Here is a 17,522-nt window from a genome sequence, read left to right as displayed (position 1 = left end):
AAATAAAATAACCTGCTTTCTGACGTAGTAGAGAAATGAAAGATCAAGTATGAATCAGAATTTAACAGTTGCAAATTACTGTAAACGTATTACATTTAGCGGTGTATTCTATTTAGCGATTTTGGCGGAAAGCAGAGTCCGCTAATTCAAGTACATCGCTAAATGTCTTGTATATTAACATACATAACTAGCACATTCAGACAGCGCTAAATCAAATCTACGCTAACTTGTTGAAAATTGAATTTCCGCCAAATATCGTACACGCTAAATGTAATACATTTACAGTAACCCCTTCACTTCCGTATCGGTCAATTTGACCGTGGGCGAAAACGCGACTTCGCGAAAATAAGATCTCCGTATAGATTATTTTATGATAGCATAAAGGTATATAAACATTATATCATCTTTTTGAAAATTTTCTCTACTTTTAAACTATCTAAAAAGTTTATGTATTACCGTCGGTATTGAGTAGATTTTGCGTTTTGAAGACAAACATGACTTTTTGAAAATCGCGTAATTTTCTAAAGCAATGCCGATTTTCCCGACGATTGGCAATTTTTTCCTGGTTAACTAAATAAAGAAATTATGATATCTTCTTAAAGCATATTTTCTCTGCTTTTAGAATGTGTAAAAATTATTGTTATTACTTTAAAATATTTTTTATACAAGAATTTTCTTGCATTTATGTGTTTTTTCTCGTTTTTATTCGTGATATTTAAACAAAGCTCAATGTTACGTGTATTTCTGTACCGAAATAGGGAAAACAAAATAAAGCTGTAAGCGTAGAGAAAAGAGTCTTTCCTTTCCAACAAGCCATTACATATCTTCTTACGCTCAGTAGTTGCTTAACTACGATAGTTTGAATGGATGGCTATTTATCAACACTCCCAAGTACACAAACAGCCTTGCCCCAGGAATTTTGCCCTGAACCACTGTGTCCTTTTTATTAACAACCCTGACAGCCAGGTATGCTATTTCTTTTAATTCAATATTTCAACCATGATGGTTTACTACTAGGTTGTTGATTTTTCAGTCCTGATACATTGACTTAACCAAATCATTTAACTACTTGAATCACATAATAAATACAATTTTAATTTTAAAAGGAAAATCATATCGATGTATTTATGTAGCATCCTTAATTTTATACACTGTATTTGTAAATTCACATAATTTGTTTCAAAATATTTAAATCTTTTTTACAGGATAGAAGCTGCGCGTGATCAGTTGTACTTGTCAGCAACTAATGTCTTGGACAAGTCAAAGAATTTTCTCCAGTCTTTCAGAGAAATGACAGTTGATGAAAGAATGGTGGCCACAAAGTAAAAGTGTTCTGGTCTTCAACATTTTGTGGAAGATTAAATCAGTTTGATATGGAATTCAGCTTGCAATATTTCTGGATATGTATATTCGTGAGAAAAAAAACCCATCAGATTTTCAACTTATTGACTTTTAAAACAGTAAACAGTAAATATTGCTATTGCCATCCATTATTGTGTTTTCCCCTCCAAGATGACAAGACAAATCTTTATTGTACCCCTTAAACTCTGTCAAAAGAAAAAAATCTTGTAATGAAATCAGCTAGTTTATTTTTTCTTGTTAGATGAAATCTATGAAAGAAAAGGTTCTTTTAATGGCATCAAGAAAATGTATTTGTTTTTTGTAAATAATAAAAAGATTGTGTAGTTTACTGCTATGTATTTTCAGACAGACTTTTTTGTATTTTTTTTAATTTTTTTATTTTTATTTTTTTTTTTTTGAGTGAAGAAAAAATTTAAAACCTGTATTAGCCACATCTTTCAGGAAATGTACAGAACCTGTGGGACTGTCACTTTAATTTGCTAGTAAATATGCATCATAAATTGGAACAAGGTTGTAGTTATGGAAAGTACTGTTGTTTTTTTTTTATTTACTTGATATTATGGTTATGATTTTTTATTTGAAATTAGAACACAAGAAACCATGCTTGCAAATTGTTCTTCAAATTTTTGACATTTTTTTAAAATTACATGCATTGTCAATTTATTATTGCCTTTAAAGACCAAGTCAAATGTTTCTGTTCATAGTGATGGCATATCATTTAACATGAAGATTATGTGCACATAATGTGATCTAGAACCTATATTGCAGATAAAGACTTGCAAACTTACTAGTAACAAATAAACACTTTGTATAAATGCTCTTTATTTCTGAGTGATGCAAGCTCTGATTCAAGTTCAGGTGGCGTAAACAATCTCGACAGCATAATAGGCTAAGTTATTAATTATTGAACGAATCTCTAATTTTGCAGATAACAACACTTAGTAAAGTAATGTTAAAATTTATTTTAATTTTTGTCTACTTGACAAATCGAAATTTTAGTACAACATGAATATTTTGACGTAAGCTTCAGATGTTTCATGATCCTGGGGCCAGACTCCTTTGCTTGCAAATTTTGTTGTTCACCATTTTTTACGTTAACTATTAGATGATTTATCCATAATGATGCAGCATTTCATAATTGTTATGTACTTGCAATTTTTAAAAAACAGAATTCTGTACTAATATGACCTTGACCCCCCTAAGAACAGAAGTGTCAAGGTCAAAACTTAATTCAATAATGTTCTTTACATTATTTTGGCCAATATCTTACTTACAATATCATGGAATGTACAAAAAAGTGTCAGGAAGGAGCAATAACAAACATACAATGTATACAGCCAAAAAATTGAAAACGTTGTTGCTTAGCAACCACTTAAAGTTCATTAAACAAATATTTGAACCAAAATGGTTATGGATCTTGCAGTTTTGATGCCTTCTTGAGAGTATATTGAAGAATTTTCTATTTCAGTATCCATTGTGTAAAATTTTAGCAAGAATATTGAAAAGTACTGAAAAAGTTGATGAAATCACAAAATAAATAGGCCTATTTTTCGCTTTTTTACGCGAGACGATTGCGTTATCTCGAAGTGAATTGAACCAAAATCCACGAAATACACTAAAATGAACCAGAAACCATATTTCGCTTGATTTAACATGATCAGTTAGCAATTTTCCGGAAAATGTTATCCTTTCGATTTTGACTATTATGCTCAGTTTGCTTATTTCCGGTAATTTTATTTTAGGTCGGGTACAGAATGCAAGTGTCGTGAACGGTGAACGAGTGACAGCTGGTGGTTTTTCAGAGATGGCAGATGATGTCGAGAGTAAAGTTCTTCGATACAAGTCCCGATTACAAAACAGCACAGATGAAGAGAAGGTAGGCCTGGAATTAACTGATGACCTGTTGGTTTCGTTTACTGTGCACTTTGACTTTTCTATAGCTTTACTTGGCTAGATCATGGGAGTCGGCGTATTTATCAATACAGTGAAAAGAATTAAAAAGCAATTAGAAAGCATAAATTCTACTAGTGAGCTGTAGCTATTAAAAGCTACATATGTAGAAATAGTATTTGGACTAGATCTGTCTGTAATGATAAGCTATATATTGTTGACTTCATTGGTTAGATCTCAGGCACTGGAAATTAGTGTAAGAATAATATGTTTTTTAAGGTGTGTCTGTTTGGGCAAGTGCAGTCCTATACACAGCTTACAGTTGTATCGTTGATCTGCCTTTTCAAACGTCAAACCGCTGAGAGACAGTCTAGCCTGTGACGTCACATGACGTTGAAATTTACGGAGACAGTCGAGTGGTTGAACAAGTCTACAGGTCTTGTGCAATATTGCAACTTTGTAGAGTACATGAAAATATTTTTTGTTTCATTTAATCTCTCTGCAAATAAAGAAAAGTATTAACATATTGAGGTAAAGAACAATCATTTTTGTTCTTTTGTATGTTTTGTAATAATTTCGCATGAAACCCTGGTAGCAAAGGAATTCTGGGAATGTTGCACAGGAGAATTTGCCTGACATATGTACAGAATTTCCTCTGTTCTTACACATCATTCTATTGAGCTTGTATGTAGATATAAAAGGAAGAGTTGGATACCCTTTGTTAGGTTAATTTATGTTAACTTTTAGGTATTTTTATAATGGCCTGAAATGAAAACTGTTCCTTGTTGTGCTCATACCTGACAATATCTTAATATGTACAGATAGACAATGGTATCTAAACACAAGCAAGACTATTGGAAATATCCAGTTGTCCAAGGTGTAAAGATATAAAAGTTGAGACTTTACATCCAAGATTTCACTGCATAGCAAAATAAGGACTACAGATATTTTTTTGCACTTCATAAACTGACTAATTAACTATATTCACTATGTCAGTATTTGGCAACTTTTTTATTCAAATTAATATTATAGTACTGGTGATAATTATTTGCATATTCTGATATTAGGTCAGGTCTAGTAAAGTTGAGTTCAGATCAAGAAAAATGTATAGTTTTTAAAAATGCACAAGTAATCAAGCCATACCAAAAAATGCTATTGAAAATCAAATGATTAGAAATGAAGGATTAATGGCTTCCTATTGACTGGGTCATGCTGAAGACATTCTTTGTGACTTATTTGTCAGATACCTTTATGACAATATTGTTCTACTTACAGTTACAAGAAACACTGTTTAAGATAGCAGACATTCCTATCACAGTGGATATCCTGCAGGTTTGTAGCACCAAACAATGTCTTTATTAAATGTACCGGTATATATTTTGAGATTTCATTCAAGGTTTTATATTACTTAACAATTTTATTTCTCTGAATTTGCTTTTAAATAGTACATGCATGTACCTATATTTGAATAAGGATTAAAATCTAAAATCTTCATTTTAAGATGCTGAAATGAAAACAAATTTCTTTTATCAATGTTGAACAGAAAACAAAAATTGGAAAAGTTGTTAATGGACTGAGAAAAAAAGGTGGGGACTTGGGGATTCTTGCTAAGGACATTGTGACAGAATGGAAGGCCATGGTGGCTCGTGTACAGTCCCAGGAAGAAGAGGAGGAAAAAAATGATCACACCGAAAAGTCTCACTCCAGTCCTGAGGTGGAAAATAATGGAGAAAGTCCAGAGCACAATCACATTGAGAGGGATGATAGCCCAATAAAGGAAGAGGTAAGATCACCTCAGGAGAAAAGTCGAAGCAAAGACATCAAAAAACACAGAACAGATAGACATTCATCCCATCAACCCTCCTCACACAGCAAGGCTAAAGAAGAAAAACACCAAGAGTCAGAAAACAGGTATAGTTCTAAAGATAGTCGACATTCATCAAACCGAGAAAAAGTCAGAAAGGAGGAAAAGAAGAACGAGGAAAATAGAAAAAGTTCATCATCTGGAGATGGCAAAAAGTCTTCTAGCAATGATCATAAACAATCTAAGAGTGAGAGGAGCTCAAAATCTCATACTGAACACTCTGATATAAAAAGTGACAAGAGTGTGGAAAATCACAAGAGTCATAGATCTCATTCCAAGACGAAAGAGAGTCAACCTAGTAGTAAAAAGGAAAGTCAACACTCCGTGACTAAGCACTCTGAGAGCAGCAGATCTAGTAAAGACAGTATTAAACACTCTGATCATAAACATTCTTCAAGCCATAAAAGTGAAAGTAGAAAGTCTGGGAGTAGGCATTCCAATAGTGAGTCTGGAGGTAAGGACAGGAGTCACAGCAGGCATTCACACAGTGGTCACTCAGAAAGTCATGCCAAGCATTCTAGTAGTAGTAGCTCAAAAACTAAAAACCACAATGACAAGAAATCTTCAGATAACTGTGATAAAGTTATAAGTAATACAAAACATTCCAGTAGTAAATCTAGTGATAGAGACTTTACAGACATCAAAAGGTCAAAGCATACCTTGTCTGAGAGTGAGAATTCAGAGGAAGAGGATAAGAATCAAAGTAAAGTGTTGGGTCATTGGGACGGGCTGAGCTCGGATGCGGAGATGGAGGAGGAACCAGGGGGGTTCTTTTTTAATGATGAATATGTGGACCATGAAGCCCTGCTGAATGAGGCCCTCAATAAATATCACATGGGGCCTCCCTCATTACCTCCTTCTAGCAGCTCAGACAAAAAGTCCCAGGAAAGATCCCAGGAAAGATCTGAAAGGGAAGTGGGAAAAGATCATCCAAAGAAAGAGAAGCATTTAGATTCAGATAAGAAGAAAAAGGATTCTGGTGATAAAGAGAGGAAGGAAAAGAATAAGAGAGATGATTCCCACTCATCACATAAATCAAAGTCAAACTCTAGCTCAAAATCTAGCAGTCACAAGCATGACAGGGAAAACAGAAAACGCAAACATGACCAGGATGGAAAACCAGAATCCAAAAAGTCCCGCTCCAATACGGAGAGTGCAGATGTTGCTTCTTTTGAGGAAAGCATCGCTATCCCTGTCAAAAAACCCAAAGCTGATCCAAATTATGAAAAACTTAAATCCAAATTTAAGATAAAAAAGAAAGGAGAAGTACCCAAAGAACCAAAACCCCAAAATGAGAAGTTAGTGTGTGATACATCAGAGACCGAGAGCAATAAAAAACTAAAGGTTCCTGTTCCAGGGTCAAAGGTCAGAACACGTTTTAAGATATACATATAATCTTTTATCAGCTTTCCAGGATAAAAATGCTGTATCAATCTTATTTTTCCATGCAATGCCAATAGTCTTAAATATTTATAAATAAAGACTTTTTATGGAACTATTTTAATATTTTAGCTGAAGCTTTCTGAAAGAGACCTTGCTGGCCTCGTCCGTAATAATGTTGCAGCCACTTACCGCAACTTTGAGGAGGTTCCCTCGGCAACTGCTCAGTTTGACGACTCTCTGATTGGACAGAAAAGTTACGCCAAGACCCAGGTGTACTCAGGAAAGAGGAGTAATGCTGTCCCTAAGGTTTACTCACTTCAGGAAATCTGCATTAATCTTCTCATGAACTACATTGACAGTAAGTGTTGTAAAATTTGTCAAGTTTGAAGAAACGGAGAGATTTCTGAGTTTATATACCTGTATTTGTACATTTTTAGCTCACCTGAGCTGAAGGCTCAAGTGAGCTTTTCTGATCACATTGTGTCCGTCATCCGTGTAGCTGTCTGTTTGTCCGCCTAGCTGTCCGTCCGTCCGTCCAGCTGTCTCTCCGTCCGTCCGTCTGTTAACTTTTCACATTTTGACTTGTTCTCAAGAACCGCTGGGCCAATTTTAACCAAACTTGGTAAATGCATCCTTAGGTAAAGGGAATTTTATATTGTAAAAATGAAGGGACAAGACCCCTCAAAAGGGGAGATAATCAAGAAAATAAAAAAATAGGGTGGGGTCATTAAAAAATCCTTTTCTCAAGAACGACTGGGCCAGAAAAGCTGAAACTTATGTGGAAGCATCCTGGGGTAGTGTAAATTTTAAATTGTTAAAATCATTACCCCCAGGGGTTGGGCGGGGCCACAAAAGAGAATCCAAGTTTTACATAGGAATATATAGAAACTGGGCCAGAAAAGCTGAAACTTATGTGAAAGCACCCTAGGGTAGTGTAGATTCTAAAATGTTAAAATCATGACCCCTGGGGGTTGGGTGGGGCCACAATAGAGAATCCAAGTTTTGCATAGAAATATATAGGAACAAACTTTAAAAACGTTCTTCTGAAGAACCACTCCACCAGTAAAGCTGAAACTTATGTGGAAGCATCCTCAGGTAGTGTAGATTCTAAATTGATAAAATCATGACCCCCGGGGGTTGGGTGGGGCCACAATAGAGAAACCAAATTTTACATAGAAATATGTAGGAACAAACTTTAAAAAATCTTCTTCTCAAAACCACTGGGTCATAAAAGCTGAAACTTATGCGGAAGCATTCTGAGGTAGTGAGGGAGACGAGGCCAGACTAGGTATTACAATGGGGAAAATGTATAAAGAACGGCATCACCAATGCTATTCAGGTGAGCGATGTGGCCCATGGGCCTCTTGTTTTTTTCAAAATGAAAGTTTTAGCAAGTTTATTGAATGGATGCAAGTAAAACTGTCACCTTGAACAAAAATATGTATTATGAAATCCACCATGTTTTCAGATTAAAGTAGAACATGTGGATTCACTTTAAGCATTTTGAAACTTATGGATTGCTGATTCATGAACTTACCGTATACATGTAAGCCGGATTTTTAGTGAGGTTTTAATTTTGGCATTGTTAGCGAAGGTGCCAAGGTCGCTAAATTGAATAACGCTAAAAATTAATTGCGCTTTATTTGTAACAGCTTCTTTAGTGAGCTTTATAAAATTGCTAAAATTACATATCGCTAAAAATAAAACACCAATTTTTAAGGACAAATCGCTTAATTTGCATCTCACTTAAATTTCCACTTAATAAGTTATACGGTAGTTGTGGGCTTACTCTTTGTATGTATGAATTCAGAATAAACCCTGAAGGGTTATTTTAGTCTGATTAATAAACAACATCACGTAAATATTTTTTTCCCCAGGTATTGAAGCTGTTGGAAGTTCTGTGCCATTCTACATACTTGAACCAGTGCTTAAAAAATGTACCCCAGCTCAGCTGTATAGGATAGAAGACTTCAACCCTGTGAGTAATTTAGTTCTGGTTACTATATACTGAAAAAAATTGCTTTATCTTCTTTCTTCTTTCTCTTGCCCATATTATCAGCATGTGAATTCAAAACAGGCAAATTCAAAAGTATACCTGTATTATTTTAAAAAATGCAACTGCAATTGGGTGAATTTAAGAAAGAGTGAAATAATTTACCAGTGTAATCAGGTGTAAGTATATAGTATAGAGTACTGTATAAAGTAATCTCTGAAATTCAAAGTAAAATTCTGGTAGAACTCGGCATTTAAATTATATTTATTTCTTCACCAGGACTATGAGTGTTCTTTGTCTTTTCAGCATTTCTTGGAGGAGAGTGATGACCTGTGGAAGCTACATTGTGAGCGAGAATTCCGAGATTCCAAGCCAGACGAGTTTGAGACATACCGGGAACTATACCTGGTACAGTAAAACCTGAAACAGTGTATAAAGTGATCAGTGATAACTATGACTTTAAAAGCTCATAGGGTCTGTCTGTTGCTCTTAATGGTTCTCGGTAGTGAGAGCATTTTTTATAGATGTCTTATTAATTATGAATGACAGAGTTGAGCAGGGGTACACACAAAAATTTTCAGTGCTTTTAGTCTGTTATCTACGAAAGACGAATAGGGCCACATAAAAAATATTTTTATCTCATAATTACGAGATCTTTTCTCGTAATTACGAGATAATTATCTCGTTATTACGAGAAAAGATCTCGTAATTACGAGAAAAGATCTCGTAATTACGAGTTAATTATCTCGTAATAACGAGAAAAGATCTCATTATTACGAGTTAATCATCTCGTTATTACGAGAAAAGATCTCGTAATAACGAGAAAAGATCTCGATATTACGAGTTAATTTTCTCGTTATAATGAGAAAAGATCTCGTAATTACGAGTTAATTATCTCGTTATAACGAGAAGAGATCTCGTAATTACGAGATGATTATAAATATATATTTATGCCATTATCTTGGAATTTTTTCTTTAATAAAAATGTGTGAAGAGGACAAAGTTAATTAACTCGTAATTACGAGATAATTAACTTGTAATATCGAGATCTTTTTTCGTAATTACGCGATAATTAACTCGTTATAACGAGATCTTTTCTCGTAATTACAAGATCTTTTCTCGTTATAACGAGATAATTAACTCGTAATTTCGAGATAATTAACTCGTAATAACGAGATCTTTTCTCGTAATAACGAGATCTTTTCTCGTAATAATGAGATCATTAACTCGTAATAACGAGATCTTTTCTCGTAATTACGAGATAATTAACTCGTAATAACGAGATCTTTTCTCGTAATTACGAGATCATTAACTCGTAATAACGAGATCTTTTCTCGTAATAACGAGATCATTAACTCGTAATAACGAGATCTTTTCTCGTAATTACGAGATAATTAACTCGTAATAACGAGATCTTTTCTCGTAAATACAAGATAAAAATATTTTTTTATGTGGCCCTATTCGTCTTTCGTAGTTATCAGAATTTTCAGATTATTATAAATGAGGGGTATGTCTATAATTGAATTTTTAAGTAACATCTCAATATTTCCCCATCTTTTCAGCTTAAAATTCCAGGGGTACAAGTCCTGATCCAAATAGAGTCAGTTAAACTGTAAAAAAATTGATAGGAGAAGGGTCTGGTGTGTTTAGTACAATGTATTGACCTATAAGTCAGCAGTTTCTTAAATATTTAGGGTTTTTTTTTTCAAATCATACAATGATCAAATTATTAAACTTGCCAGTAACCAGTGTCTTAATTTATTTGTATAGATTGTATGGTAGTCATTGATCTGAATTGAAAGTTAAATTTTTTGGAAATTTATTTTCAGAGGAAATTTGATGAAAAGGAGAGGAAGTTTAAGATGATTAAGGACAACATATCACAATCTATGGCTAAGGCAGCTCCAGGTAAATAGTATACATACTAGTATATATCTTGTGTTTATCAGGATTGTAACGGACAAGTTTCAATGCTATGGGTAAATTTTTTGTTGTTGTTGTTGAATTTCTTACATTAATTTTCATCAACAAAAGCCATAAATTCAAATGCAGAATTGCTGGAAGTATGAAATTGTGCTTACTTTTTCAGAGCCTATTTTTTTCTTAATATATGTTAAAAAATGACCCTATTTTAAGAATTTAACAGTACCAGGTTTGGCACTGAATCATACACTGTATGCAGTGTTTTCCCTAAGAACTGGCTAATGTCCAAATTGACCGCTACGATTGATAAAAATGCCTCTTAGAAATTTAAGGTTGACAGAGATTCTGTCCATAAACATCAACCCGTAACCTGTAACAATTGATCTTTAAACTTTTACTTTAATAAAAGGAAAAACACTGTGCATGTTATATTTGCCAAGTTTTTTCGTATGTTCATCTCAAGTTTAAAATGGTTAACAATAAATATTTAATAGATCAAATTACATTCAATTGGCTACTGAAAAATGACTGATTTAAAATTGGGTGTTGTGTATACATTGTTTTAGTACCAAGTGAATTATCATTAATTTATATGAATCTTTTTCAATCTAATTCGTAGAGAGGACAGCTAAACTGGCCTATGTAGACAGCTATGTCAAACCGCCGCGCGAGGTTCGCAGACAGCAACTAAAGTACGGAACTGCCGGTCCATCATCTGGAGAAAGATCCAAAAAGTTTGCACATCTCATGGACCCTATTGCTATTGGCAGGAAAGAAAAGGAGGAAAAGGGTATTAATTCTTCTTTTTTTTTGGCCTTGTTTTAATGGTAGGTCTTTAAGGTCATCAAGGGACTAGGGATTAAGTCAAGTCAATTTAAAGGCACTGAGCCCCCAGAAAATGTTTTATGACATTTAGGAACTTATATTACACATTAGAAGCCAAAATCACTTCATATATGTTTCTTTTAAATACTACTTGGGAACTAGTTTGTAACTTTGTATGTCAAAACTTGTATCTAATGGAAAGAAGTAGTTTCATTTTTCCTGTTACATTTACATGTATTTTCAGCTGTAAGACAGAAAGCTCCGATGATGCAGAAAACCATGATGATGATAAAGAAAATGCGGAGATAAAACATCCAAGACAGGTTAATATTCACAAGGAGGAATTAAGCCATAAAATAAGAGATGAACAATCTATCAAAGATATTTTTAAGAATTTGTAAATGTAGTTTTCTGGGACTTTGTTTTTATTGGTGCTAATTAAAATTACAACCACTTGTTGCAAGTACTTTCGAAACAATATATTGATGTTTTTGAAGTGTTATTGACTTCTTCATAAAGAAAGGAATTGCTGTACAAAGTTTCTTGACTAACATATGGATTGTGTACAAAATTGCAAATTAATGTAAATGTATGTACCTGTAAATATTTATGTAATGTGTTAATTTTCTGATGTATCGTCAGTATAAAGTCTTTTTATATTGGCTACAAATCAGGATAAAAGGATTATTTTAATTGTGATCCTAAGGAATCACATTTTCTGAACATGTATTTGAGTTAATTTATCTGTACATAGAGTGTATTCATAGTCCCACACATATACTGCAGAGTAGGACTTTAATTCTTTTTAACAGTCGGAATCTCGAAATGAAGACAGAAGATAGTTGAAGTGCTCTTGCATGCTTATTTAATGGGATTTGGCATTGACAGATTCCTTAAGTGCTTGTAACTTGAGACTAGAGTCTTTATATTTATGTGGCTACACTGTTAGATGAGGTACACTACAATTAAAGTCTCCTCAGTCACAATGGTTTACAAAATCAAAACCAAAATATCTTCTTTTTTTAAATTAGAAAACTGAATCATCTTGTTTATTGTTACCATTCATTTTTAACACTATTGTCCATTAATCTTTTTGTCCATCCTAATTCGTAATTCTGTATGTGATGCAGAAGTTTGAAATTTATAGCTTACATTTTATACATGCCTGCTATTGACATCTGACCAACATGTAGCATAAAACTTAGCAATTTAAAACTCCAAAGAAAAAAGTGAAGATTTAAGAGATTATAAAAATTGAGCAGTCTTGCATTTTAAAACACTCAATATCATAGAGTGACATGAATCGGACCAAACAAGAGAAGTCTAGAGAACTTCTAAGAAAAATACCATCACTTTATGACTGAAGGTTAAAAACAAAAGTGAAGGTCTAAAATACATGTATAAACAGTATCATAAACAAAGTTGAAGGTTTAGATGAGTTTACAAAAAAAAAATCCTTCATATTGAAGGTATTATAAAACCACATATATGTACAAATTATTTTGAGAATATTTTTCGTAATTTTGAATTTTAGTTGAGCTAAAAATTGTGAAAAAATTAAACAGCTGTAAATATTATAGTTTTATACATGTTTAACATGCAGGTTTAACCAAAATATTTCAGAGAAACCTACGGTCACAAAGAGTACATATAGATCATTTTTTGCTTAGAATGACAAGTATATTAGTTCAAATAAGAGCACATGTATGATTTGAAACCAAATTTGCTCTTTTTTGAGTGTATTTAGTTATCATTGTAGTCTAAAAAGGACAGTGCAAGTTAAAATTAATATATTCATAGTGTAATTTATTTTTTAGCAGCATATTTCAATTTGTTGATTTTCACAAGTTAAAAATGTAATATATGCATTTGTAGCTTAATTTATTTGTTGATTTTCTCTTTTGTCGTGTTTATTTTTGTTTGTTTATATGCTAAATCATTTTTTTCAAGATAAAATTAATGTTTACTGGGATTTTTCCCCCAAAGTAGTATTCTTATCAAATAAGGTAAAACACTAAATACTTTAATTGCTGGTGCATGTACAATGCTTGGATTATTTTCCTTTATATATAATTGCTTATGTACATGTACATGAGTTGATTTTGAAGATAGCCATGTATTGACTGTGGTGTGGGATTGAATTTTATAGTATGAAGTTATGAAAGTTTTATTGTTGATGCACAATAAATTTAAAGTTTTTTAAACCTTATGAATGTATCATTTTTGTGAATATAATTCACACACAGAGGTGTCGAATATCTTGCATTTTAAAACACTCAATATCATAGAGTGACATGAATCGGACCAAACAAGAGAAGTCTAGAGAACTTCTAAGAAAAATACCATCACTTTATGACTGAAGGTTAAAAACAAAAGTGAAGGTCTAAAATACATGTATAAATCAATTTAAAACTTGGATTCCCCATTGTGGCTCTGTCCTACCCTGGAGGTCATGATTTTAACATATAGAATCAACTCTATCCCATAATGCATCCACATAAGTTTCAGCTTCAGTTTCAGTTTCTGGCCCATAAGAAGAAGATTTACATATATTTTTCCTACATATTTCAATTTAAAACTTGGATTCCTTATTGTGGCCCCATAATTCATAAAATCTGTATAAGGAATTTGTTAAATCTATAGAGCTGGGGATCCGAGATAACTTCTCTACATCCATAAACTCGCAATATTGTTGTCATGTTGTTGTCATGACTAAACAAGTTTTATTGTATTTTATGAAATAAAAGCTGTTACCATAGATTCAAGTCTGACAAAGTTCCAACTTTTTGCTCAACTTTTATCAAATAAACAAGAGGCCCAAGGGCCTTGAATTGCTCTTCTGATAAATTGTACAATTTATCACTTCTATTAGAAGCCTCCAACTCTAAGACCCAAAATGCATCAACTTACAAAGTTTGATAATATTTAGCCAGTTAAGACTGAAGATATTATAATATAATTATAAAATACCATAAGTAGGTCATAGTGACCTACCTTTCGATTGAAATTTTCTGAGGACTCAAGATACATTAATTGACAAAGACTGATGATTCTAATTAAATAAGTATCTGAGATATTCAAAAGTAGGTCACCATGACCTACTTTCTGGTCAACATTCTCTGAAAACCCAAGATGCATTATCTGACAAAGTTTGACGATTCTAAGCCAATTAGTACCAAAGATAATTAAATATAGCCATCAAATGTCAAAAGTAGGTCACGGTGACCTACTTTTTGGTCGACGTTATTCAAAAACCCTTAATGCCTAAATTGACAAAATTTGATGATTCTAAGCCAATCAGTACCTGAGATATTCAAAATTAGGTCACTTTGACCTACTTCTTGTTGGACATCCAATGAAAACCTAAGATGCCTCAACTGACAAAGTTTGATAATTCCGAGCCAATAAGTACCAGATATAATTAAATATAGCCATAAAATGTCAAAAGTAGGTCACAGTGACCTACTTTTTGGTCCACGTTCTCCGAAAACCATGCCTAAACATACAAAGTTTGATGATTCTAAGCTTATACGTACCTGAGATAATCAAAAGTAGGTCACTGTGACCTATTTTTTGGTCGACATTCTCCGAAAACCCATGCCTAAACTGACAAAGTTTGATGATTCTAAGCTTATACGTACCTGAGATATTCAAAAGTAGGTCACTGTGACCTATTTTTTGGTCGACATTCTCCGAAAACCCATGCCTAAACTGACAAAGTTTGATGATTCTAAGCTTATACGTACCTGAGATATTCAAAAGTAGGTCACTGTGACCTATTTTTTGGTCGACATTCTCCGAAAACCCAAGATGCCTCAACTGACAAAGTTTGATGATTCTTAGCCAATAAGTGCCTGAGATACTTAAATATAGCCATAAAATGTCAAAAGTAGGTCACCATGACCTACTTTTTGGTCGTCACTCTCCGAAAACCCAAGATGCATCAACTCACAAAGTTTGATGATTCTAAGCCAATAAGTACCGGAGATACTTAAATAAAGCCATAAAATGTCAAAAGTAGGTCACCGTGACCTACTTTTAGGTCGTCACTCTCCGAAAACCAAATATGCATCGACTCACAAAGGTTGATGATTCTAAGCCAATAAATACCTAAGATACTTAAATATAGCCATAAAATGTCGAAAATAGGTCATCGTGACCTACATTTTGGTCGACATTTTTCAAAGACCCAAGATGCATCTACTGACCAAGTTTGATAATCGTAGGTCTGAAGGTAATCAAAATATGCGTTTTAAACAATTTGAAAACAAAGGTCTGCAAAATTCAATAAGTAGGTGACAGTGACCTACTTTTTCATAAATATGTTTTAAGGTCCCAAGATGCATCAAAGTACAAGATTTGATCATTCTAAACCTCCCAGTGTCTGAAATAATGGGATTTAATGTTTTTAAAAGGATAAGTCATAAAGTTCAAAAAGTAGGTCATGGTGACCTACTTTTAAGTTGACCTTGTTTGAGGACCCAAGATGCATCAACTGACAAAGTTTGATGATCATAGGCCTTAAAGTGTCCAAAATATGCCTTCAAATCAATTTGAAAACAAATCCCCGCAAAATTTAACAACTTACAAGAATTGATGATCCTAGTCCTTATAGTAAGCAAAATATACACGTTTTTATTAATTGTAAATTTAGGTCAACTTTGAAGTGACCTTGAGACCACGCCCTTTGCCCCAGGGTAATTCCCCGTGCAAATTTTAATCTTCGACATATCCTGATCCTTGTATGTAAGTTTGGTGAAAATCTGCCTGGTAGTTCTGGAGAAGAAGATTTTTTAGCAACCGGTACTTTTGGTTTTGTTTTCCTGATTATCTCCCCTTGTTTAATGGTCCCAACCCTTATTTTAGTATAAATAGTAGCCCTTGGGCCAAGGATACCCTGTGACAAATTTGGTATTGATTGGCCTAGGGGTTCTTGAGTTATGGCCCATATTCTAAAAAGTTTACGCACACCGCACAAATGGCCATAGCATTAGCTCTTTGAGCCTTTGGCTCAGAAGAGCTAAAAATCCAATAGAGCTACATTTTCTTCAGACACTTCTGGTTTTTGGCATATTCCACAAATGTCTTTAAATAAACTGACTGACTTGAGAAAAAGAAAGAATATCCAAACAAAAAAAGAAAGAAAGAAAAAGAAACGTCAGAATTTCTAAATTACATTCATATCATTGTGCTTTTTAGTATCTGATTTAGATTTCAATTTGGACAACAATACATTGATTAAAGAAATGACTTTTGAAATATCAATAAACAAGAAAAAAATGAATTTGTGTAATCTCAATTTATTACACAGGATTATAGGGGGTACCTGTAAAGTGCGAAACGAAATAGAAACGAAACGAACTGAAACGAAACGAAATCTGCCGAAACGAAACGAAATCTACCGAAAGGAAACGAAACCTACCGAAACGAAACGAAACGAAACCTGCCGAAACGAAACGAAACAAAACTTTCAGAATGTTTATATGGTCTATTTTTACTTCATATGAAATTTATATAGTTCAAGCACCACAGGCAATTGTTTCGCTTCAAGTTCTTACATAGGCGTCGGAAGGAAATTGAAAGTTGGGGAGGGGCTTAACCAAAAAAAAGGTAAACCCCAGTTTTCAATTCCTATGTAATATATATCTTTGCAAGAAAGTGGGGATGGAGGCTACCCCCCCCCCCCCCTCCCCGCCGCTTCCGACACGTATGTCATATTTTGTTAATATCTTACTGAATAATTTACCTACTTAAAAATGACATCGTTCGCTTCGAGAGACTTTTTACTTGTCAGTTAAATCGTTTAAGACGTCTATGGTCAAGCCTCTTTATTGCAAACCACTCCTTTCTTCCTCCAAAATTACCTCGATAAAAATAGGACCGTATGTACGTAGAAAGGATACACAAGATTTCGGTTGGAGTTACATGTATAATTGAACCAAAAAAAACCCAGACACCTTGGAATGGAATACTAAATACTCTAAGTCTCTGGTTTATCCTATGTTTTAAGACATTCGCAATACAACAGTACAGTGACTTTATTTCGACCCGTACATAAACGAGCCTTTACATGTAACACATCAATTTTGATAGATATGTTGAATCTAGATAAATAAGGACTGAAAATAAGAGTAAGATATAAAAATTAGAAAATGATGCACATATTGAAACTAAACATGCATAGTACGCTCGTGCATATTTGCAGCTTGCAAACATGTAAATGCATCATTAGACTGAGAAGGGAGCATAATTTATCGGTAATTAAATTTTATATAAACAAGT

The 17,522-nt window shown here is 33.5% G+C and overlaps 1 protein-coding gene and 1 long non-coding RNA gene across 2 annotated transcripts; both read left to right on the top strand.

The window, feature by feature from the left end:
• Positions 1–3,140: 3,140 nt before the first annotated feature.
• On the top strand, positions 3,141–11,569 carry LOC134252799 (transcription elongation factor B polypeptide 3-like). Its single transcript, XM_062735336.1, has 9 exons — positions 3,141–3,238; positions 4,528–4,584; positions 4,796–6,481; positions 6,629–6,857; positions 8,377–8,477; positions 8,799–8,900; positions 10,322–10,400; positions 11,035–11,205; positions 11,485–11,569. The coding sequence occupies exons 1-9, from the start codon at positions 3,167–3,169 to the stop codon at positions 11,547–11,549; spliced, it is 2,562 nt and encodes an 853-aa protein (XP_062591320.1). The 5' UTR covers positions 3,141–3,166; the 3' UTR covers positions 11,550–11,569.
• Positions 11,570–12,218: 649 nt separating this feature from the next.
• On the top strand, positions 12,219–13,449 carry LOC134252798 (uncharacterized). The gene is made up of 2 exons (XR_009989018.1): positions 12,219–12,638; positions 12,680–13,449. It is a non-coding gene; the product is annotated as an uncharacterized LOC134252798 (long non-coding RNA).
• Positions 13,450–17,522: the final 4,073 nt, after the last annotated feature.

The sequence above is a fragment of the Saccostrea cucullata genome, unplaced genomic scaffold (genome assembly GCF_032062105.1).
Source record: "Saccostrea cucullata isolate Sc308-1 unplaced genomic scaffold, CSIRO_AGI_Scuc_v1 ctg13911, whole genome shotgun sequence".
Taxonomy (NCBI): Eukaryota; Metazoa; Mollusca; class Bivalvia; order Ostreida; family Ostreidae; genus Saccostrea; species Saccostrea cuccullata.
This window is presented reverse-complemented; position numbering and strand designations above follow the sequence as displayed.